The sequence below is a fragment of the Trachypithecus francoisi genome, unplaced genomic scaffold, assembly GCF_009764315.1.
Source record: "Trachypithecus francoisi isolate TF-2019V2 unplaced genomic scaffold, Tfra_2.0 Lachesis_group6, whole genome shotgun sequence".
Taxonomy (NCBI): Eukaryota; Metazoa; Chordata; class Mammalia; order Primates; family Cercopithecidae; genus Trachypithecus; species Trachypithecus francoisi.
In genome coordinates, this window is record NW_022681471.1 from 73,016,166 (window position 1) to 73,041,520 (window position 25,355).

Below are 25,355 nucleotides of genomic sequence, written 5' to 3' on the forward strand. Positions count from 1 at the left end.
GAGGTGGAAGTTGTAGTAAGCCGAGATCATGCCATTGCACTCCAGCCCCGGCAACAGAGTGAGACTCGTCTCCAAAAAAAAAAACAAAGGCTATGGCCTGAGGCTGCTCTTCACCCCAAGGGATATATGGTAAATGTCTGCATGACAGTAAAGACCCTGGTCTCAGATACGCACACAAGGATGACTTTTTTTTTTTTTTTTGAGGCGGAGTCTTGCTCTGTCGCCCAGGCTGGAGTGCAGTGACCGGATCTTGGCTCACTACAAGCTCCGCCTCCCGGGTTTACGCCATTCTCCTGCCTCAGCCTCCGGAGTAGCTGGGACTACAGGTGTCCGCCACCTCGCCCGGCTAGTTTTTTGCATTTTTTAGTAGAGACGGGGTTCACCGTGTTAGCCAGGATGGTCTCGATCTCCTGACCTCGTGATCCGCCCGTCTCGGCCTCCCAAAGTGCTGGGATTACAGGCTTGAGCCACCGCGCCCGGCCAAGGATGACTCTTAAGAGTACCTCCTCTCTCATTTCTTCTGGCCACGCTAGAACGAGGTAGATAGGACCGGGAAGTAGACTACATCCCTTTGCGGTCCATTCACCTACAGCTATAGTTTCTGAGAATAGTGCTGTGTGGCAGGGAAAGCTCTGGCTTTTATGATCTCCCCTTGTAGAGTGCTGGACTGCTTCATGGTGCAGGGTGTTACTTATACGGCTTCATATCATATGCCTAGTAGGAAGGAGAATGCCTGGGCAGATCTGATGCTGGACAAATTCACTGCCCACATCAAAGGGCATCTCCCCATAAGCCCAGAGACCCAGAGCTAAATGTCCCCACTCCCCTGTCAAAAAAAGCAGCTGACAGCCATATTTCTGTACAGGCTCATGTAGTAGAGGGGGCTTTTATTGTTTTTTCAGAGAATTCGGATAGCCATAGATTATACAGAGCCATTTCTCAGCACTCTTTTCTCTCCACTTAAGAAACTGGAATACAACGTGATGAAGATGATGCCAAAACAAGACTGCTGGCTCACATCATCTAGGGTACAAATACACACTTAATCACTTGACACTTTATTGAACGCAAAGCAAGATTTAGCATCTTTGCCTTCGTTGTACAGAGCTGAAGCAGGAGCCCAGGGAGGGGAGGACTGCATGGTTTTTCTTGGCGGGGGAGTTGTGCACCCTGCAGTCCTGTCGTGTTGTGGGAAGATCAGCCCATGTTCTGTCGGTTGCCATAGCCTCTAGGATGGGTGTCCTTCCAGTCATCCCACTCCCGGGCTCTGTGGAGTGTTTGTTCATCATCGTCTTCCTCCTTTTCTTCTTGTTCTTCCTGTTGCTGAGCTGCTTTTCTGAATTCCTCTAAAGTGGAAAAATTAGAAAGGGAGGTGAGAAATTGAGGGAATGTTAATAAGTAACGTCAGGGGCCTCAGTTCCACTCTGAGCACAACCACATGCAATGAGAACAGGAATACAGCCAGCTGCCTACCCTGGGCCCGGCGGAAGCGGGGAGAGAACTTGCATTACCTAATATATCGCATGTTAAAAAATAGTACGAAAGGATGCTCTGAGCGGTTTCCACAAGAAGGCAAAAATCATAAAAGGTGCCCCTCAGAATGAATTCTATTTTGGAAGAGAATTCTTGCAAAAATGGCCAACACCCCCTCCAGCCCCAAAACAAAAACATTACCACCACCACCAAACAACCCCTGCAATCCAAAAACATGAAAGAAAAAAATTTATAAATTTGTGATTTGTGAGTTGCCAGGGGGTGGATTGCAGTTGACGTTTCCTCCTCCATCCATTTCCTTCACTACAGTCATACAAGTTTTTGTGCATAAAACTGAAAATCACAGGGCAGTTGGACCTATAAGAAAAGCATGCCTACGTATTATTTTGCAGTACTTGAAATAGGCTCTGAGGTCCAAATGGCACTTATCATGCAGTGTACACCCAAAAGAAATTAAACTAACTGCTGCATCTCTTTTGTATTTTTTTTCCTTTGTGAGGTAAAGCAGCATTTTCCCGGCTACTCTTGAGTTTGCTCATGAGAAACAGTCTCATTACTATGAATGAAATGTGTGGGGACCTCATCTAACAGCTCAAGAGTCTCGTGTTTTCTTTTCTTTTTTCTGAGATAGAGTTTCTCTCTGTTGCCTAGGCTGGAGTGCAGCGGTGTGATCATGGCTCACTGTAGCCTCGAACTCCTGGGCTCAAGTCATCCTCCTGCCTCAGCCTCCCAAGTAGCTGGAACCACAGGCATGAACCACCACGCTTGGCTAATTTTTACATTTTTTGTAGAGACAAAGTCTTCCCCTATGTTGCCCAGGCTGGTCTTGGCCCTCCCAAAGTGCTGGGGTTACAGGCGTGGGCCACCTTGCCTGGTTCTTTTCTTTTAAATCCTTTACTATAAAATAAAAGATGGTGGAAACCACACAAGTACATATAAAACAAATTTTTATAAGGAGGCCTTATAGCCTCCACTCAGGTCAAGAAACAGATCTCCTGTATCCACCCCAAAAGCCTCTCTGTGTACATTATACAAATCAACTCTCCTCCCCTGCAAAAGTAACCACTATACTGTTTTTTACAGTAATAACTTTCTAGAGTTCATTACAGTTTTATTACCCAAGTGTATATCACTAGACACTGTAATTGTCTATTTGCACATTCAGTTTTTTACTCAACGTATTTTTTAGTACAGAGTTGTGCAACTATCACCACAATCCAATTTAAAAACTTCTATAACCCCAAAAGATCCCTTGTGCCCATTTACAGTTAATTCCCATTCCTTCCCTCCCTGCCCCCAGCTCCTAGAACCATGAATCAACTGTCTCCATAGATGTGCCTATTCTGGACATTTCATATACATGAAATCAAAATCATGTAATGTGTGATCTTTTGCAGCTGACTTCTTTCACTTAGCATCATCATCTTTTTTTGTTGTTGTTGTTGAGACAGTCTTGCTCTGTCTCCCAGGCTGGAGTGCAGTGGTGTGATCTTGGCTCACTGCAACCTCCACCTTCTGGGTTCAAGTGATTCTTCTGCCTCAGTCTCCCGAGTAGCTGGGATTACAGGTGCCTGCCACCACACTTGGCTAATTTTTGTATTTTTAGTAGAGATGGGGTTTCACCACATTGGCCACGCGGGTCTCGAACTCCTGACCTCAAGTGATCTGCCTGCCTTGGCCTCCCAAAGTGCTGGGATTATAGGTGTGAGCCACTGCACCTGGCCTAGCATCGTATTTTTGAGGTTAGCCTTGCCTATTTAAAAATGTTTTGATATCTTTTTAAATCTATAGGTTCCCCCTCCATCCCTTTCTTCCAAGTTATCTGTTGAAGAAGTTTGGGGCATATGACCTGTAGAGTTTGTTTCCCAAAGACCAGATTTGGCTGATTGCATACTCATGATGCAGTCCAACATGTCCTCCTGTATTTTCTGCAGATTGGCAGCTGAATACAGGGGCTTGATCTGACTCAAGTTTGATCCCTTCAGCGTGAATAATTATAGGTGGTGCTGCATTCCTTCATCAGGAGGCATGTAAATATCTCTGTCTCGTTGTCATGTTAGGAGCTGTTGATGCTCAATGCCGAGACTCATTCATTTCCTGGGGGGTTTCAAAAAGGTGATGCCCTTAATTTTAACTTTTGAAAATTAACTGGAATACTTTTACAAAGAGAGCCTTCCCCTCATCAACTACTATTTGGTTGCCTAGTAGAAAAGATAAAATACTTGACTTTTTTCCTTTATTTACCATTTCTCAAGATAATGTGTTCCCTTGTTAGCCTCTGAGGTTGAATAATTTGGGCTTGTTTTATAATTATGGGCGGGGACAGTGGCTCACACCTGTAACCGCTGCACTTTGAGAGGCTGAGGTGGGAGGACTGCTTGAACCCAGGAGTTCGAGATCATCCTAGGCAAGATGGAGAGACCCTGTCTCTACAAAAAAAAATTTATGACACTTAAATTGGCTTAAAAAATTATAAAAAAGAAAAGAATGTTTAAAATCTGCCAGGCATGGTAGTGCATGGCTGTAGTCCTACCTACTGGGCAGGCTGAGGCAGGAGGATTGCTTGAGCCCGGCCTGGGCTCAGAGTGTGAGACCCACCTCTAAAAAAATAAAAAAATATATAATTATGAACTTATAGATTTAAACATATCTTATGAGTTTCAACCAGTTGCAACTATTATTATTATTGAGACAAAGGAGTCTTGCTCTGTCACCCAGGCTGGAGGGCAGTGGTGTGATTTTGGCTCACAGCAACGTCTACCTCCTGGGCTCAAGTGATTCTCCTGTCTCATCCTCCTGAGTAGCTGGGATTACAGGTGCCTGCCACCACACCTGGCTACTTTTTGCATTTTAGTAGAGACGGGGTTTCACCATGTTGGCCAGGCTGGTCTTGAACTTCTGACCTCAAGTGATCCACCCACCTCAGCCTCCCAAAGTGCTGAAATTACGGGTGTGAGCCACTGCGCCCGGCCCACAATTATTGTTTTAAAAAACTATTTAAATCAACTTCTTCATTTTAGAAGTTTTCGATTTACAGAAAAATTGAGAAAATAATACTGAGTTCCCACATAACCACACCCAGTTTCTTATTATTAACCTCTTACATTAATACAGTTTCTGTCATACAACTAATGAACCAATACTAATACATTATTAACAACTAAAGTGCATACATTACTCAAATGTCCTTAGGTTTTACCTAATGTCCCTTTTCCGTTCCAGGATCCTATCCAGGACATCACAGTACATTTGTTGTCTGTCTCTTTAGTCTCCTCTAGGCTGTAACTCTTTCTCAGACTTTCCTTCATTCTGATGACCTGGACAGTTTTGAAGAGTACTTGTCAGGTAATTTGTACAATGTCCCTCAGTTTGGGTTGCCTATTTTTTACAGAATTAGACTAGGGTTATGGGTTTTGGAGGACAATACTACATATGCTATCAACCTGACTTCACACTGATAATAACCTCGATCACCTGACCAAAGTGGTATTTGTAGGTTTCCAACTAAAGTTACTTCTCCTCCCTCCTTCCACATTGCAGTCCCTGGAAGCAAGTCACTAAGCACAGCCCACACTTTTGGGGTACACAGTCATGCTACACACCTCCTTGAAGCAGGAGTATCTATATAAAATTATTTGAAATTTTTCTCTAGGGCAGATTTATCTCTTCTCCCTCATTTATTTACTTATTCAATCACTTATTTCTATCACAGTGGACTCGTGTGTATTCATTTTATTCCTTGTTTGATAATCCAATACTGTTAAATTTACTTTCCTGCCCAAGTTCTCCCAGTTTTGGGCTGTGAGGGTTCAGCTGGCTCTTGTGTTCCTTTAACACCCCAACAGTTTTTTGAGCTCTTGTTTTCTACTACAGAGAGCCCTGAGTTGATTTTTCAACTTTATGATGGTGTGAAAGTGATATGCATACAGTAAAAGCCATACTTCATATTTTGAGATATTCAATATTGTAGTATAAAATAGGCTTTGTGTTAGATGATTTTGCCCAACTGTGGGCTAATGCAAGTGTTCTGAGCAGGTCGAAGGTAGGCTAGGCTAAGCTACGATGTTGGGTAGGTTAGGTGTAGCAAACACATTATCAACTTAACCATATTTTCAACTTACAATGGCTTTACCAGGATATAACCCCATTATATGTTGACTATCATCTGACTACGAGATGCTCCAGGTTCATCTTGTATATTCTCTGCCTCAGCCCTAGAATCAGCTATTTCTCCAAGAAGCCCTGGTTCATTTATTAGAGGATGGTATTAGAAACCAAGATTTGTATATTTGTTTGAGTTCTTTGTAGATTCTGGATATTAGCCCTTTGTCAGATGAGTAGGTTGCAAAAATTTTCTCCCATTCTGTAGGTTGCCTGTTCACTCTGATGGTAGTTTCTTTTGCTGTGCAGAAGCTCTTTAGTTTAATTAGATCCCATTTGTCAATTTTGGCTTTTGCTGCCGTTGCTTTTGGTGTTTTAGACATGAAGTCCTTGCCCATGCCTATGTCCTGAATGGTACTACCTAGGTTTTCTTCTAGGGTTTTGATGGTATTAGGTCTAACATTTAAGTCTCTAATCCATCTTGAATTAATCTTCGTATAAGGGGTAAGGAAAGGATCCAGTTTCAGCTTTCTACTTATGGCTAGCCAATTTTCCCAGCACCATTTATTGAATAGGGAATCCTTTCCCCATTTCTTGTTTCCCTCAGGTTTGTCAAAGATCAGATGGCTGTAGATGTGTGGTATTATTTCTGAGGACTCCGTTCTGTTCCATTGGTCTATATCTCTGTTTTGGTAAAAAACAAACAACCCCATCAAAAAGTGGGCAAAGGATATGAACAGACATTTCTCAAAAGAAGACATTCATACAGCCAACAGACACATGAAAAAATGCTCATCATCACTCGCCATCAGAGAAATGCAAATCAAAACCACAATGAGATACCATCTCACACCAGTTAGAATGGCAATCATTAAGAAGTCAGGAAACAACAGGTGTTGGAGAGGATGTGGAGAAATAGGAACACTTTTACACTGTTGGTGGGATTGTAAACTAGTTCAACCATTATGGAAAACAGTATGGCAATTCCTCAAGGATCTAGAACTAAATGTACCATATGACCCAGCCATCCCATTACTGGGTATATACCCAAAGGATTATAAATTATTCTACTACAAAGACACATGCACACGTATGTTTATTGCGGCACTATTCACAATAGCAAAGACTTGGAATCAACCCAAATGTCCATCTGTGACAGACTGGATTAAGAAAATGTGGCACATATACACCATGGAATACTATGCAGCCATAAAAAAGGATGAGTTTGCGTCCTTTGTAGGGACATGGATGCAGCTGGAAACCATCATTCTTAGCAAACTATCACAAGAAGAGAAAACCAAACACCGCATGTTCTCACTCATAGGTGGGAACTGAACAATGAGATCACTTGGACTCGGGAAGGGGAACATCACACACTGGGGCCTATCATGGGGAGGGGGGAGGAGGGAGGGATTGCATTGGGGAGTTATACATGATATAAATGATGAATTGATGGGTGCTGACGAGTTGATGGGTGCAGCACACCAACATGGCATAAGTATACATACGTAACAAACCTGCACGTTATGCACATGTACCCTAGAACTTAAAGTATAATAATAAAAAAAAAAAAAAAAAAAAGAAACCAAGATTTGGGCATTGGATGGACTTGTTGCTACTGTCAATTATCCTCTGTGAAACCAAATTGGCCAGTGGAAATATCTTCAAATTGGCTTTTGATATGACCCCAGTAGCCTTTGAAAGCTCCTTCCCTATCTTTTATGACAAGATGTTCCAAGCTTATTTTGTACATTTCCTGCCCCAGAATTGTAGTCAGTTATTTCTCTAAGATACCCTGATTTCTTAAAAGAAAGAATATTGGGAAGAGTATTTCTGTATCACGACTGGAGTTACTAGGTATCCTCATTGCTACTGGGCTGGTCCTTGTTTCTAAGCCTTTTCAGTGGATAGAGCAAAAGTAGGGTGTGTGTGTGTGTGTGTTTACTTTTAAATAAAATTTCTCATGCGTTCATATGGAGTACTACAGGGTTTAAAAAAAATCTAAATTTTTTGGAATTACATCTGTATTCTTTCACATTAAAAGTCCTAGTTCTCGGCCGGGCGCGGTGGCTCAAGCCTGTAATCCTAGCACTTTGGGAGGCCGAGACGGGCGGATCACGAGGTCAGGAGATCGAGACCATCCTGACTAACACGGTGAAACCCCGTCTCTACTAAAAACTACAAAAAACTAGCCGGGCGAGGTGGCGGCGCCTGTAGTCCCAGCTACTCGGGAGGCTGAGGCAGGAGAATGGCGTGAACCCGGGAGGCGGAGCTTGCAGTGAGCTGAGATCCGGCCACAGCACTCCAGCCTGGGTGACAGCGCGAGACTCCGTCTCAAAAAAAAAAAAAAAAAAAAAAAAAAGTCCTAGTTCTCAAAGACAGGACGATAGAATTAGAATATCTAATAATTGCTCATTTATATTATCTCACATTATACACAGTCTTGCAATAATAACACTAACTTTGACACCCCACCAATATAATTACTGAGAACTATTAAAATTTTGCATGATTTCCCCATTTCTCCATTTTTAAAAATAGTTATGTACATTATCTGGCCACAAAGGCATTACACACTCCATCTCCCTTTTAATCCTCATTCCATCTTAATTCTACAAGTAACTGTACACTTAGTGCTCACTACCTGTCCTTATGCCAATGTTTCTCAACACTTCGGCTGCCTGAAACTCATTCTCTAGCAAATTCATGGGATGGTGGAACAATATTTCTTGAATTCCTGCATGTTGATAAATATCTGTACTCTATACTTGAAAGTCAGTTTTACCATGTATAATGTTCCTTGGCTCACATTTTTTCTCTTTGAGTTATCTTAAATATCTGTTATTCCATTTTCTTCTTTCTTCTGGCATAAAATATAGATCTCAAAAAATCTGAGGGTAATCTAAGTTTCTTTTCTTTATAAATCACTTACTATTTTTACTGAGATGTCTGTGGCTTTTCTTTAAAATTCAGAAATTTTATTAGACTATGTCTTGTTGGTCATCCTGGGTTATTTCTCAGGTACACGGTGTGATTTTTCTTATCAAGTGACCGTGGTGCTCGAGCCCTCCAGGACTAGGAGCTTAGGCCCCGTGGAGAAGCTGGGCCTGGTTTGGGGGAGCAGTTGTGCCTCTTTGGTGCCTGATCCAACTCAGTGCCTCAGCCCCAGGGAACTGGAGCTTTGGCCCAGGGAAGCAGCTGGGACCCTGGTGCTTTAGCCTGCATAGCACCGGGTCCCTGGATTCCCCAGGGAAACACAGCCTTGGATAATCTGTACACAATGCTCTCTGGGCCAAACAGCCATAGCACCCCCACCTCCCTGGATCTGGACCAGCCCTCCGGGGTCTGAGTCGCTGAGGTGTCCCACCTCCCTGGGGAGCAAAGCCAACATTGCACTGCATCCCACCCACTGGAGCCCAAGCCACAGCTATGCCCCACCATTCCTGGGGCTGTGCTGCCACTGCACCCGGCCTCATAGAGCTTCCAGGGTCCAGAGTCACCACTACACAGTATCTTCTTTCCTGGTGCCTGAATTGCCACTGTGCCCTGCTCCCTGGGGTCTGAGTGTCTGGAACACCCCTCCCTCCCCAGAGCCATGACAGTACTATACCCTGACCCCCAGGAAAGGAATCACAGCTACATCCTTGCCCCTGGGCCCAAGCTACTGGGAAGTGCCTCAGAGTCATAGTCCTTGGCTTGGTGGGAGAGCGGCATCCACCTGTGCCTGAGACTAAACATGCACCCATGTCACCGGTGCTGCAGCAGTTCAAGAAGATACTGGACCCCAGGACCAAGTTCCACAGCCACCCTGAGCACCTGTGCCTTGGAATACAGCACTGCTGTGGCTGCCTGTGGGTTGCGCCACACCCAGCACCAACAGAGATCCCCCCCACTCAACTTTTTAATCCCAAGAAACTTTCCTTAATATTAACTTTTAGCATTTATCCTTTTTCCTTGCTTTGGCTTTCTTCTTCAGATAATTCTATTATCTATATGCCAGGTCTCCTTTACTATCTTTAGTATATGTCACTTTTCCTCAAACCCTGTTTATCTTTTTTCATTTTAAAATTTTCCTTCCTTTTACCATAGTAAGGCATTTTCTGTTGCATTCACTCATTTTTGTTTCCTTCTACTTTAGTCTATATTTCTGAAATGGTTCATGTTCCCCAAGTTGTCATATTTCTGAGTTTTTCTAATCCTGCTTTATATTGTCCTTCCATGTCCTATGTTATTTTCCGAATATCTTCCAACTCTTTTTTGAATACCATGTTTCAGATTTGTTCTGGTTTTTTTTGAGCGTGTCTTTCTGTAGTGTTTCCAATTCTTTCTAATAATTTTGTGTAGGGTTTGACTTGATAATTTTCTGTTCCCTTTTTCTCAGCTTTGTGCTATATTTCACAATCCATAAAATCTACCCACCTAAAAGTATATAGTTCAGTTGTTTTTTTTTGTTGTTGTTGTTGTTTTTCTTTGAGACAAAGTCTTGCTCTGTTGCCAGGCTGGAGTGCAGTGGCGCAATCTCGACTCACGGCAACCTCTGCCTCCAGGGTTCAGGCTGATTCTCCTGCCTCAGCCTCCCGAGTAGCTGGGACTACAGGCACGCACCACCGTGACCGGCTAATTTTTTTTTTCTTCTTTTTTTTTTTTGTATTTTTAGTAGAGACGGGGTTTCACCATCTTGGCCAGGCTGGTCTCAAACTCCTGACCTTGTGATCCGCCTCCCAAAGTGCTGGGATTACAGGTATGAGCCAACCCACCCAGCCCAGTTCAGTGTTTTATATTCAGAGTTGTGCAACCATCACCACAGTCTGCTGTTCATTTTATGTGAAATGTTTTCCTAAACTTGCAGAAAGAAGCACGGTTCAGAGTAGCTTTTCTAACTTCATAGAGGCTCCCTTTCCGCTGTTTTTATGTGCATTAAAGAAATATGATTACTTGCTTGATTGGAGTTCCTGGTTCTGGTCCTCTCCTCTAATTTCATCTGGACCTTTTCTTTTTCTATTCCTGTCCTGCTTAATTTCAATTCTACTCTCAGCAATTTCTCCTCAGTGTGATTCCCTGTCCTGGAAGGGAGACCTGGTGGATCAACTTCAAGAGTTCATTAAGGACTAGACTACTCTATCCCTTTCAGACTTTGACTCATACTCATCCCTCCCAGTTTCAACTGCAGTTCTTAAATGGGACTGCCATTCTTTCTAGGGAATATGCTGTTTTGGAGTTCTGTTTGTCAAGTTTTTCAGATGGCCTGTCAACTCTGGTTTTGTCCTGCACAGATGCCAATAACTGCTGGATCTTGTGGCTACGGGTAATTTGCCCTTACCTGTTTTTATTGTGACGTTCATGGGGATACACTGCCACCTATTTTCATTATAAATATTGTCCATGGGTATTTTTTCATATTCACTGAAGTATAACATACATGTAGAAAAATATACTAATATTTGTATAGCTCAGTGAACTCTCACATATTGAACACATCCATGTAATCAGTACCCAGATCAAGATACAAAATATTTCTAACTCCTCAGAAGACCCTGTAGGTCCAGTTCCATTCATGATCCCCAACTAAGGGTGAACACTTACTAACTTTCAACCAGCACACACAAGTATTACCTGTTTGATGAAGTTTGTATGAATGGAATCATACAGTATATACTCCTTTGCATCTGGCTTTTTTCACTCATAATTAGGTTTATAAGATTCAGGTATATTTGTCACAGCTAACAAACTATAGTTTAACCTTATTGCTACATAGTTTTCCATTGTGTGAATATACCAAAATTTATTTCTTCGTTCTATTATTTATGGGCATTTGAGTGGTGTATTCAGTGTGGACTATTACAAATAATGCTGCCATGTTCAATCTTGCACAGGTCTTTTGTGGACATATGGTCTCACTCCTCTTAGGTATATACTGAGGAGGGAGACTGCCAAGTCATGGGAGTATACACATGTCCAATTTTTGTGCATTACTACCATGACCACGACCACCCCTAGTTTCCCTGCCTTTATTTCCTTTCATCTATTTACTTTGGGCTTGCTTTGTTCCCTAGGCCTGCCCCCCGCCCTTGTTAAGGTAAAACCTTAGGTAATTGATTTTATCTTCCTTTTTTCTAACAAGTGTTGAAAGTTACACATATTTCCATCTCAGCATTGCTCGAGTTGTATCCCATAAATTCTGATGCTGTACTTTCACTGTAATTCTGTTCAAAGTATTCTCTTTATTTTTAAATGGGCAAACATATATTTATGGTGTACAGCATGTTTTGAAGTATATATTATGGGATAGTTTAGCTAATTAAAAGATGCAGCATCTCATACATTGTTATTTTTGCAGTAAGAACACTTAACATCTACTCTGTATTTTATTTTTATTTTTTTTGAGATGGAGTTTTGCTCTGTTGCCCAGGCTGGAGTGCAATGGCGTGATCTTGACTCACTGCAACCTCTGCCTCCTAGACTCAACCCATTCTCCTGCCTCAGCCTCCCGAATAGCTGGGATTACAGCCGCCACCACGCTCGGCTAATTTTTGTATTTTTAGTAGAGACAAGGTTTTACCATCTTGGCCAGGTTAGTCTTGAACTCCTAATCTCAGGTGATCCACCTGCCTCGGCCTCCCAAAGTGCTAGGATTACAGGTGTGAGCCACCACACCCAGCCATTAACGATAGTCACCATGCTGTATAACAGATCTCTTGAACTATTCCCAGTTAGAAGTATTTTCTAATTTTCTTTCTAATTTCCTCTTGGACCTATAGGTTATTTAGAAGCGTATTGTTTAATTTTCAAATATTTGAGAATTTTCTAGGTATGTTATTGATTTCTAATTTAATTCCATTGTGGTCTGAGGACATATTCAGTGTGATTTCAATTTTTAAAAATTTATTGAGACTTATTTCATAGACTGGTATATGATCCACCTTGGTGAATGTTCCATGGGTATCTGAAAAGGTGAAGGCATACCTCATTTTATTGTGCTTCACTCTACTGTGCTTTGCAGAGCCTTTTTAAAAAAATTTTTTTTAATTTTTTAATTTTTTTTACAAATTGAAGGTTTGTGGCAACCCTGCAGCGAGCAAGTCTATTGGTGCCCTTTTTCTAAGAGCATTTGCTCAGTTCGTGTCACTGTGTCACATTTTGGTAATTCTTAGTTTCTCAAACTTTTTCCTTATTTGTTATGGTGATCTGTGGTCTTTGGTATTACCAGTGTAATTGTTTTGGGGCACCACAAACCATGCCCACAGAAGACAGAGAACTTAATGGGTAAATGTGTATGTACTGACTGCTCCACTGACTGGCTGTCCCAACCCTGCCCCAGGCCTCTCTGTTCCTGGAGATCCAATATTGAAATTGGGCCAATGAATAACCCTACAGTGGCCTATAAGTATTCAAGTAAATAATTTGAAAATTATTAGGCACAAACGCATTTATGACTGCTGTGTCTCCCTGATAAATTGCCACTTTATCAGTAGGAAATGCCCTTTTAATATCTGATAATACATTTTCATCTTGAAATCTACTTTATCTGATATTACTATAGCTACTACAGCTTTCTTATGCTTACTGTTAGCATGGTACAGGTTGAGTATCCCTTATCTGAAATGCATGGGACCAGAAGTATTTCAGATTTGTTTTTTATTTTAGAATATCTGCATCATATGCTTACTGGTTGGGCATCCCAAATCTGAAAATCTAAAATGCTCCAGCGAGCATTTCCTTTAAGCATCACATTAGCTTTAAGAAGTTTCGGATTTTGGAGCATTTCAGGTTTTTCATTTTCAGATTTAGGATGCTCAACCTATATATCTTTTTTTTTTTTTTTTTTTTTTTTTTGAGATAGAGTCTCACTCTGTCACCCAAGCTGGAGTGCAGTGGTGTGATCTCAGCTCACTGCAACCTCAGCCTCCTGGGTTCAAGTGATTCTCCTGCCTCAGCCTCCTGAGTAGCTGGGATTATAGGCATGCGCACCACCACACCTGGCTAATTTTTGTATTTTTAGTAGAGACGGGATTTCACCATGTTGGTCAGGCTGGTCTTGAACTTCTGACCTCGTGATCCAAATGCCTTGGCCTCCCAAAGTGCTGGGATTACAGGCGTGAGCCACCTATATAACTTTTTTGTTCTTTTTATTTGTAACCAATCTGTGTCTTCATATTTAAAATGTATCTCTTATAGACAGCATGTAGCTAGACCTGATAATCGATCCCTGACTTCTAATTTGAAGGTTTATTCCATTTACATTTGAGGTGCTCTGGATTTGGCCATTCTATCAGGTATGTAGTGGTATCTCAGTGTGGTTGAATTTTCATTGCCCTAATGCCATGATGTAGAGCATCTTCTCATATGCTTATCTGTGATCTGTGTATTTTCTTTGGTGAGGTATCAGTTAAGATTTTTGGCCCACTTCTTAATCAGGCTGCTCCCTTTTTTTGAGACAGGGTCTTGCTCTGTCACTCAGGCTGGAGTGCAGTGGTGCGATGATAGCTCACTGCAGCCTCGACCTCACAGGCTCAAGTAATCCTCCCACCTCAGCCTCCTAAGTATCTGGGACTACAGGCATGAACCACCATGCTTGGCTAGTTTTTTTTTTTTTTTTTTTTTTTTTTTTTTGTGGAGCGGGGGTCTTACCATGTTGCTCAAGTTGATCTTGAACTCCTGGGCTCAAGGGATCCTCCCACTTTGGCCACCTAAAGTATTGGGATTACAGGTGTGAGCCACCACACCTGGCCTAAAACTGCTCCTTTTCTTATTGTTGGGTTTTAAGAGTTCTTTGTATATTTTGGGTAAAATATACAAAGTCCTTCATCAGATATGTCTTTTGCAAGTATCTTCTCCCAGGTTGTGGCTTGTTTTCTCATTCTCTTGATAAATTATTTTTTAAGTGGTTGCTCTAGGAAATACAATGTTCATCTTTAACTTTCCAGCCTACTTAGAGTTAAAATTATGTGTTGGGGGGGGCCTCAAGGATGGTGCCCAACAATCCCAGCCTCTTGGTATTCATGCTCTTATGGAGTCCCCTCTCATACTGTTTATCAGGGTTGGTCTATATGACCAATAGAAGAGGGCAGAAATCATATTCCAACATTAGATTATAAAAGATGTTGAGCCTTTTGATTTGGGTCATTCTCAGATCATTCACTTTGGGGAACGAAAGCTGTTATGTTGTGAGCAATGCTCTGTGAGCCTCCTGCCTCAGCTACATTGATGAGCTTGGCAGCGAATTCTCTAGTCCCATCCAAGCTTCCAGAAGACTGCAGCCCCAGCTGACAGCTTGACTGCAACCTCATGAATGTTTCTGAGCTAGGACCACCCAGTTGCTTCTGAATTCCTCACCCTCAGAAACTATATGATACAATAAACGCTGATTATTTTAAGCTGCTAAGTTTTAGAGTAATTTGTATACACGTATCAGTTCACATAAAACAGAAGAATCTCACAAACAAAATAGTTCCATTTACCCTGTCCTTTTTGCGATGGCTGTCATATATACTACACCTCATACATTATAAACCTCACAAGACAGTACTGTAATTTTTGCTTTGAGAAGTCACGTATAGTTTTTTTAACACTGGGTTGAGGGAGATAGTCCTTTGTATTTACCCACATAATTACCATTTCTGATGCTCTTCACTACTTGAATATTTACATTTCTATCTGAATAGATACCATTCCCCTCAGCCTGAGGAATTTTCTTCAGCATTTCTCTAATGTCAATTTTCTGGTGAAGAATTCTTATAGCTCTCATTTATCTGAAAACGTCTTAATTTCATCTTCATTTTATGGATATTTTTCACTGGGTATAAAATTATACATTGACAAGTTCCTCCCCCCACCACTTTGAAGATGTTCCACCATCTCCGGCTCCCACGGTTTTTAATGGAAATTCAGCAATAATTTATATCCTTGTTCTCCTATTTGTAATGTGTACTTTATCTTTGGATGATTTCAAAATTTCCTCTTTCTCTCTGGTGTTCTGCAGTTTGACTATAATGTGCCTATGTGTGATTTTCTTTGTATTTAAACTGCTTAGGGTTTGCTGACATTTCTGAATCTTGGGAAATCTTTAGCCATCATTTCTTCAAGTTTTTCTGTTCCCTTCTTTCTCCTCTCGTACTGGCATTCCAATTGCACATACATGAGACCTTTGTACATGATTCCGCAGGCTACTGACATACTGCTTACTTTTACCCATTCTTTTTTTTCAGATTGGATAATTTCTATTGATCTTCAAGTTAACTGACACGCTCTTCTGTCAGCAACAATCTGGTATTAAGCTCATCCAGTGACTTTACATTTTCAGATATTGTATTTTTCCATTCCAGAATTATGTGTATAGTTTCTATTTCTCTGCTGAGATTTCTTATCTCTTCATTAATTACAAACATCTTTTGCTCTCTGCCCTTGAGGATAAAAATAATAGCTGTTTTAAAGTCCCTGTCCGCTAATTCCAACATCTGAGTTATCTTGGGGTTGGTATCCATTGATTGCCTTTCCTTTTGAGTTATGAGTCACATTTTCCTGTTTGTTTTTTTCATGTCTAATAGCTTAGAATTGAATTCTGGACGTGATAAATGATATATTGTAGAGATTCTGAATTCTGTTTCATTCCTCTAAAGAGTACTGATTTTTCATTTTAGCAGGCAATTAACTTGTCTAAAACCAAAATGCCAAATTCTACCTCCCTTGCATTGGGCAACAGCTGAATTCTCCATTCAGTTATTTTAGCCTTAGTTGAGGTGCTTAGAGTCCATTCTGTGCATGCATAGTCAGCCAGAGATTTCAGTAGGGTCTATATACAGAAAAAGGGCGCCTTCTCTGTGGTTCTCTCTTTTCTGAGATATCTTCCTTCATTTTTCAGTTGCTAGTCACTGTGATCTCAATTCTCTCATTCCTCAAACAGTACTACTGCAAGTTCCTAACCAAGTTTGAGTTACCCCACATCATAGTAACTGCAGTTTGCCCCCAGGTGAAAAGCTAATCCTTTCAAATTACCACTCTTCTCTTTTTGGTGCTATAGTAGAAACAGAACTGAATCTGGGAATTTGAAGGTCTGATTTTAAATCCTAGTCAGGCCACTTTAAGTCAGTTCTCAGTGACTACTTCCTCATTTTATTTATTTGAGACAGGGTCTCACTCTATCACCCAGGCTCGAGTGCAGTGGCATGATCTTGGCTCACTACAACCTCTGCCTCCTGGGCTCATGTGATCCTCCCACCTCAGCCACCCGAGCAGATGGGACTACAGATACATGCCACTACGCTCGGTTGGTTTTTGTATTTTTGGTAGAGATGGGGTTTCGCCATATTGCTCAGGCTGGTCTTGAACTCCTGAGCTCAAGCAATCCGCCTGCCTCAGCCTCCCAAAGTGTTGGGACTAAAGGTGTGAGCCACTGCGCCCAGCGCATCTTATTTATTTTTATTTTTTTTCTTTTTGTTTTCACCTATTTGTCCCAGAGCACTTTCTCATCTTAAAATGAGAAGAAGAACGTCTGCTTCACAAAGTTGTTAAGAGGATCAAATGAAGCTGAGCGTGGTGACTGATGCCTATAATCCCAGTGCTTTGGGAGGCTGAGGCAGGAGGATTGCCTGAGCCCAGGAGTTTGAGACTAGCCTGGAAAACACAGTGAGACCCTGTCTCTATTTCTCCTTTTTAAAAAAGGATCAAATGGGGTAATATATGAGATAAGGAAACTGAAGCTCAGAGGGACTAGGATATTCCATCTATTAAGTGACAGGAGGGCCAGACACGGTGGCTCATGCCTGTAATCCCAGCACTTCGGGAGGCCGAGGCGGATAGATCACCTGAGGTTAGGACATCGAGACCAGCCTGACAACATGGTGAAACCCCATCTCTACTAAAAATACAAAAAGTAGCCAGGCATGGTGGCAGGTGCCTGTAATCCCAGCTACTCGAGAGGCTGAGGCAGGAGAATTGCTTGAACCCAGGAGGCGGAGGTTGCAGTGAGCCAAGATCGCGCCATTGCAGTCCAGCCTGGGGGACAAGAGTGAGACTTCGTCTCAAAAAAAAGTGACAGGAGTCGGACTGTTCATCCCAGGTCTGTCCATACTTTTTCTGTTATACACTATTGCTTCCACCTTTTTGATGGCCACTCTCTCCATCTTGCCCTTCCAAAGACAATTCCAAGTACCCACTATGACCCAATTACCAAGTTGGGCACTAAAGGTACAGTAAGCCAAAGTCCCTGCCCTCAAGTAGTTCCAAGTATCATTTCCTCCTTGTAAGTGCTGACTCTCCTTCAGCTTACACCTGCTTTTGGTGACCTTCCAGTACCTTCAGGTAGTTGTTTTTAAAAATATTTTGTTCAGTTTGTAATTGTTATCCTGTATGAAGGGCTGGCCTGATACAACCTACTCTGCCATTACCAGATGTGGAACTGCTATCCATAGACTGAGTTTTCTACACAGCTTGCTCTGTTTTTATGTCACGACATTTGGAGAGATTTACAAACTATGCTACCACTGTCCCCATCCTCCCATAATCATTTGCTATTTAATAATAAACATAATACTGCCTAGAATCTTTCTATTACTCAGAATCTTTGTCCCCACTATTTCTGCTCCTAAAGGGCAACTATACTTGGTGAGAACTTAATTGCCAGGGAGTACAAGACCAGTGGTACAACTATTTCCCTCCTACCCCGTCATACCTGGTGTTGCCTTGGCTATTCCCTGATCCGGTAATGCTCCGTATTTCCGATGTTGCTCATACCAGTCACTCACCGTCATAGTTGCCAGACTTGGATAACCAGCTCCAAATACTCTGCAAAAATTACACTGCATTTAGAAAATGAAAAAAAAAAAAAAAAAAAACTACTACTAAAAAGTCTCTTTAACAACAAAGTCTGTGTCCGTTTCAGCCTTGTTCCCTACCCAGTCAACTTCTGAGGAGTTGTGCAAACTCACGGGAGGATATGTAAAAAGAGGCATCCAGAAAGGGGCATTAAAGTCCAGAGCTTTCATGAGAAGATAAATAGCCCAGGATCATCTCCCATTAAGCAATCCCAGAGGCCAATGCTCCACAAAGCAGTGAAGACACCGTGGAATGGGTATTCACAGTTGGTGACTCTGAAAGGTACAGAAAACAAGGAGACTCTCATGCCACCCTAGGGAAAAGTATCTCAAGAACTCAGAATTAATCATAGGGAGGCAAATATGTCCTTTTGAGAATTGTAGCTGAAGGCAGGAAGAGTGCGAATAATGTTAAAAAACAACAACAAAAAAAAACCTGTAAAGTATACAATTCTCTGTTCAATTATTTTCCTTTTTTCTGTTTTGTTTACATGTGCGCTTTTTTTTTTTTTTTTTAGATGGAGTCTCACTCTGTCGACCAGGCTAGAGTGTAGCGGGGTGATCTCAGCTCATTGCAGCCTCCACCTCCTGGGTTCATGCGATTCTCCTGCCTCAGCCTCCTGAGTAGCTGGGATTACAGGTGCCCGCCAACATGCCTGGCTCATTTTTCTATTTTTAGTAGACGGGGCTTTGCCATGTTGGCCAGGCTGGTCTTGAACTCCTGACCTCAGGTGACCCGCCTGCCTCGGCCTCCCAAAGGGCTGGGATTACAGGCGTGAGCCACCATGCCTGGCCCATGTGTGCCTATTTTTAAGCTTGAGTTTGTGAAGGAAGTATCTGAGGAAGACAGACATGGTAAAAGTTTCAGGAGAGATAATATCCCTTTGATAAAAGAACAACTTCCATAGGTGAGATCATGACTTTTCTTTTTCTTTTTTTTTTTTTTTGAGACGGCGTTTCACTCTTGTTGCCTAGGCTGGAGGGCAGTGGCATGATCTCGGCTCACTGCAACCTCTGCCTCCCAGGTTCAATCGACTCTCCTGCCTCCGCCTCCCTAGTAGCTGGGATTACAGGCATGTGCCACCACGCCCAATTAATTTTGTATTTTTAGTAGAGACGGGGTTTCTCCATGTTGGTCAGGCTGGTTTCAAACTCCCGACCTCAGGTGATCCACCCACCTCGGCCTCCCAAAGTGCTAGGATTACAGGCGTGAGACACTGTGCCGAGATCATGACTTTTCAATACCACTCAGTCTGTGGGTCATTCATGAATTGCCACATTGAACCACATAGGCAGAGGGCTGCAAAGCAAACCCCTTTCTAGTACTACCTACTTGGCTTGGGCCGTGTTCCGAGTGAGAATAAAGGGTTTCACTGGAGGCCTCTCTTGGCGAGATGAGTTAGAAGTTGATGCCTAAAAAGGAAATTAATTATGAGAGGTGAATTTGCCATTTTACCCAACCTACCATATGGGCTCTCAAGTCTTCAGGTGCTTGAAAAGCTCTGGATTCAAAATTCACTTTCTATTTATCAGTCTCTAAGATACAGTAGCAGAACACTAATGGTGGAGGTTCCTTAGCTCTCCTGAGGGGGCCTGAGTACCTTGCAAAAAAGACAGAAAGTTCTCCCAGGAATCATGTCACTAGAAGTAAAAAAAATTACTTGGCTTTAAAATACCCTGTCCAAAGAAGAAGATTCCAAAGTTCTCTTCCATGTTCCATCTAAATCCTTGAGGTGAACTTGAAGCCCCTTTCCTCAGCCTGGCCTTCAGTTAAAAGTTGAATCACTACAACTCTTCTTCTTCTTCTTTTTTTCTTTTTTTTTTGAGACGGAGTCTCGCTCTGTCGCCCAGGCTGGAGTGCAGTGGCCAGATCTCAGCTCACTACAAGCTCCGCCTCCCGGGTTTACGCCATTCTCCTGCCTCAACCTCCCGAGTAGCTGGGACTACAGGCGCCCGCCACCTTGCCGGGCTAGATTTTTGTATTTTTTAGTAGAGACAGGGTTTCACCGTGTTAGCCAGGATGGTCTCGATCTCCTGACCTCGTGATCCGCCCGTCTCGGCCTCCCAAAGTGCTGGGATTACAGGCTTGAGCCACTGCGCCCAGCCTACAACTCTTCTTCTAAAACCTCTTCCAATGTAATTATGCACTTAACTGGCAAGAACTTCTACGGCACTTTAGAAGTCAATGTTCCTAAATGAAAGGGACAAGGAATAGTTAGTAGTTTCCATATAGAGGTATATAGAAAAGTTTCAAGGAACCTTGGCTTTCTAGGTCGTGCTGAAACAAAGGCTGAAACAAAGGACGGTTAAAGAAAAGGTGCTCACTTAGTTCTAGCTCGATCACTTTCAGAACCAATTCCAATACCACATGAGAGGACATTAAAACAACACGACAATTACAACAAACAAACAAATGAACAAGAGAAAACAAAAAACCCACACACAAAGAAAGGGACAGGGCAGGACCCAGAAAAGTCCAGCCTCAAAATGTTGAAAAGCACTCATCTAGACATGCTCAAGGGGCCTTATGACCTTAGAATACTAATTGTTCATTCTTTGATCTCTTAACATGAAGAACTAGGTTGATGTTATCCTGAGGCAAGAGCTCCTGGGCTAATTAGTACGAATCAAATTAGGAAGAGGTTTCTCTGAGGACTTAAATAAATGGCTGTGACTTGCTGATAAATTCAACCCAATTCATGTTGTGTCCTGAACCAAAGAACAAGTGGCAGCAGAGCCTATTCTTTTGAAGCGTCACCTCCAAAACAGGGTTATGATGTTCAAAGACAGCCAAAGCTGTTCGCCAGGTTTCTTTACCAGTTTACTGGACACTCTGTGCATGGAAATGTCCTTGCTGTGCCTCCTACATGGGTAATCTAAAGGTGTGAGAGTGCATCATTGTGGCAAGGTTAAATTCTAATTCCTCCTCCAACCTAAGCATATCCCCCTGGTCTTTTGTTTCAGATTCTTCCTACTCTTTTCTCCCTCTCCTCTAGTTCTACCTTTCTTCTCCATTCCTATCCTCTTTCTCTCTTCCCCTTTATTATAGTCAGCACATTTTTTTTTTTTTTTTTTTTTTCAGATGGAGTCTCATTCTGTCACCCAGGCTGGAGTGCAGTGGCATGATCTCAGCTCACCGCAACCTCTGCCTCCCAGGTTCAAGCAATTCTCCTGCCTCAGCCTCCTGAGTAACTGGAATCACAGACACGCACCACCACACCCGGCTAATTTTTGTGTTTTTAGTAGAGAGGGGGTTTTGCCATATTGGCCAGGCTGGTCTCAAACTCCAGGCCTCACGTGATCTGCCCGCCTTGGCATTCCAAAGTGCTGGGATTATAGGCATGAGCCACCATAGTGGCCAGTTAGCACAGATTTTAAAAGGTTTAACTCCCTATGCCTTCCTTCAGCAGCCACAGCTTTCCACAATCAAAACCAATTTTTATTTCAGAGACTTTTCTGTCCCCCATGGTATACCACAACATTACAAATGACTGTAAGTGTGTTACAGATTAAAAAGCACTGGGGACCACATTAAATTAAAGAGAAAGTTACTCTAGTGACCCTTTGGCCTTTCTATACTCATCTTGATAAAAACAGTGATTTTATGGAGACTTAACAGGATCTTAATTTGATCTCCTGTAAAATACTCAAATCTCTGGCAGTAGCTGTCTTTGGCCAGGCTTACCTCTCTTGAAGAGTCTCTTTCTCTCAGGATCTTTATTTCCTGGTCAATGCTCTCAATCTCTTCTAAGCTGATATCAATCCACCTCTGAAGGTGAAGATGATAATATTCACGAACACGCTCATCATCTGCTTGACCACTTTCCACAGCAGATTTCATTGCAGACACCCTATGCTCCAACTCCTTCTTCTGCTTGTATCTGTTCCACAGAAAAGCATTACCCATGAACTTAAAAATAAAGAGGTATTCCTTCAAAAGAAGGCCTCAATAAGATTTCATCTTTGCAAATGACAGGGTAGTAAGCATGCCAATTTCCACCTCGGCAGGAATATAGATTCTATACCCCAGAGTTTGCCACCAGGCAGTTCCCTCAGACGACGAGGACCGAGCAGGGGCTGAGGAGTACATTCTGAAGCCAAAAAAATACAGAAGTAACCGGATCTCAGGAAGTCTTTTAGGGACGACGAGTACCGTAGTCATTTGATTATACTGACCTTTACTAGGGTGGGTGCTTAGAATCGCAACATAGTGCTTCCTATGATGCTTCTATTTTGGGAATTACACCTTCAAAGAATCGTAGAATCTTAGAGGTCATTTACCTGCCACTGATGCAGGAATGCCTTGTGAAACAGCCTAAAAAATGGTCAACTCTTTTTTTCTTCTGGGCAAAATGTTCCCAGCTCTTCTGGCTTATCTTTATATCATCTGAAGACTCGTAACCACCCTGGCTACCTTTCTTTTTCAGGATGCATTCTAGTATGTCATCCGACAAGTATCTACTGAGTACCTATTGTGTGACAGGCACCATTCTCAGTGCTGGAGACACAGCAGTGTATAAAAGAGAAGTCCTTGGTCTCATGAAGCATTCATTCTAGTGGGAGTAGACAAAAAGAAATAGATGAGTTAGGTTGTGATAAGTGCTATGAAAGAGCAAAAAGTAAGGTCAAGTGCATACGGTGATGGTGGAAAAGTAGTGGTGCTATTATACACAAGGTAGTCAGAAGAGACCTCTCTGAAAAGTTGACAGTGAACAAAGACTTCAGGAAAGTAACTATGCCAATATCTGGAAGACTATGCTAAGGAAGACGAGCAAATACAAGGGCCATGAGGTGGGAAGTGTGCCTGGCCTGACACGGCTGAGAAATATCAAGGTGGCCAGTGTGGCTGAGGTCAAGAAGAGTGATAGAAAATGAAGTCAGACATAGCCAGGGCCATAATGTGTAGAACCTGGTAGGTCGCAATAACCAAAATATCAAATATCATGATATTTTGAATGGGAAAGCCATTGGAGGCTTTTGAATACATGACATGAATAGAGTGACATTAAAAGACTTTTTAAAATATGGGCCACTCTGGCTGTTGTGTGGAGTATAGCCTGTGGGAGCTATGAGGCAAGGATATAAGCAGGGAAAGCAATTAAGAGGATACTGCCACAATCCAAGTGAGAGATGGTGACCTGAAACAGGAAGGTAGTGATGGAGATAGTGGGATGCGGGTATATTTAAAATATAAAATAGATAGGATATGTTGATTTATTGGATGTAAGAGCCTGAAGGAAAGAGAGAAGTCAAGGAAAAACATCAAGATTTCCAAGAGACATATCTTGAAATATCTCTGCTTGAAATCCCACTTTAGATTCTCCAGAATCAGATGTTCCTCTGTAGGTCTTCACCCAAATCAGGGTGTCTTAAGCTGAAGTCCACAGAGAGTTCAGTGTGGTGGGGGTGGTCCTTGAACTCCCTCAAATTTTATACAGAACTCTACCTATATGCTTTCTCTTTTTTTGGCTGAGAAATTTTTATAGATTTTATCAAATTATCAAAGGGGCAAGGGGTCCATGACCCATGAAAAGTCAAGAACCGGCCGGGTGCAGTGGCTCAGCTCTGTAATCCCAGGACTCTGGGAGGCTGAGGGGGGTGCATCATGAGGTCAGGAGATCGAGGCCACCCTGGCCAACATGGTGAAACCCCATCTCTACTAAAAGTACAAAAATTAGCTGGGTGTGGTGGCGTGCACCTGTAATTCCAGCTACTTGGGAGGCTGAGGCAGGAAAACCGCTTGAACCAGGGAGTGGGAGGTTGCAGTGAGCCAAGATCGTGTCATGGCACTCCAGCCTGACGTCAGAGTAAGACTTCATCTCAAAAAAAAAAAAAAAAGGAAAAAAAAAAGTCAAGAACCACTGTTCAGAAAAGGCTATTTAAAAAATTTTTAGGCTCTTCTGTTCCTTTTACTTAACAATTGGACATTTACTATAATGTTACAAATAACTGACACATCATCATCCTAGGAAGCTTTTTGAGTAAAACACTACAAAGAAATACAATTCCTAGTTCATGAATGCTATCAGAGATACTACTTGAGAATGTTTAACTCCAGTCTCACTCCTATCCCCAACTCTCTTTCCTGGATGTACCTGTCACAGGAAAAAAATAACATATTAGGACCTTAGGATGATATAAGTCAGGGTAAATTCGGGGTTAGTCTAGTAATCCTCTGAATAAAGTTATTTTGTTTCTTTTCCCATTCTCTGCAGGCTTAAGGCCTAACTACTGTACTCTGCTCCTTCCTTTTCTTCTATTTCCTAGCTTCTATGACTTTGCTCATCACCTTTTTTTGTTTTTTGAGACAGAGTCTTGCTCTGTCACCCAGGCTGGAGTGCAGTGGCGCAATTTTGACTCACTGCAACCTCCACCTCCCGGGTTCAAGTGATTCTCCTGCCTCAGCCTCCCAAGTAGCTGGGATTATAGGTGTGCACCACCACACCCAGCTAATTTTTGTATTTTTAGTAGAGACGGGGTTTTGCCATGTTGGCCAGGCTGGTCTCAAACTCCTGACGTCAGGTCATCTGCCTGCCTCAGCCTCTCAAAGTGTATTCCAGGTGTGAGCCACCGCACCCAGCCTGCTCGTCATCTTTTAAACTTCTAACTCAACACTTTTTCATTTGGGCCAGTGTTTTTTAAACTATTTTGTCTTAGTAAAAGAACCTTTTCTTCTAATGAGAGATGCCATGGAACTCCCATAAGTAATAAACAAGTAAAATTTACCTTGGTTAAATCAGGAGGGCTGCCAACACTCCCCCCTACCCCGAGGCACTGCAGTGAAATTTTGGGGCTCCAAGGACCAGATGGAAAACCAGTCTTAGACCTTCATCACTGTCAGATTCCCCATGGTGGGCCATTACATGGAAATACTCCCTATTGCCCTACAATCCCCTATCCTTGTAACCCTTCTAACTCTGGGCAACTTCCATTCCCTTTCTCTGTTCCCAA

At 42.3% G+C, this 25,355-nt stretch overlaps 1 protein-coding gene across 2 annotated transcripts in view; it reads right to left on the reverse strand.

Moving 5' to 3' along the window:
- Positions 1-854: 854 nt before the first annotated feature.
- Positions 855-25,355, reverse strand: part of IGBP1 (immunoglobulin binding protein 1) — a 34,715-nt gene continuing 10,214 nt past the window's right edge. Inside the window, exons 4-7 of one of the 2 annotated variants that reach the window (XM_033200899.1) lie at positions 22,090-22,285; positions 19,738-19,817; positions 18,263-18,375; positions 855-1,346 (exon numbers count right to left, since the gene is read on the reverse strand). In XM_033200899.1, coding sequence (XP_033056790.1) covers positions 1,198-1,346; positions 18,263-18,375; positions 19,738-19,817; positions 22,090-22,285 — 538 coding nt within the window. In that variant the 3' untranslated portion in view covers positions 855-1,197. The remainder of the gene's footprint in view (positions 1,347-18,262; positions 18,376-19,737; positions 19,818-22,089; positions 22,286-25,355) is intronic. The other variant, XM_033200900.1, reaches the window with a different exon arrangement.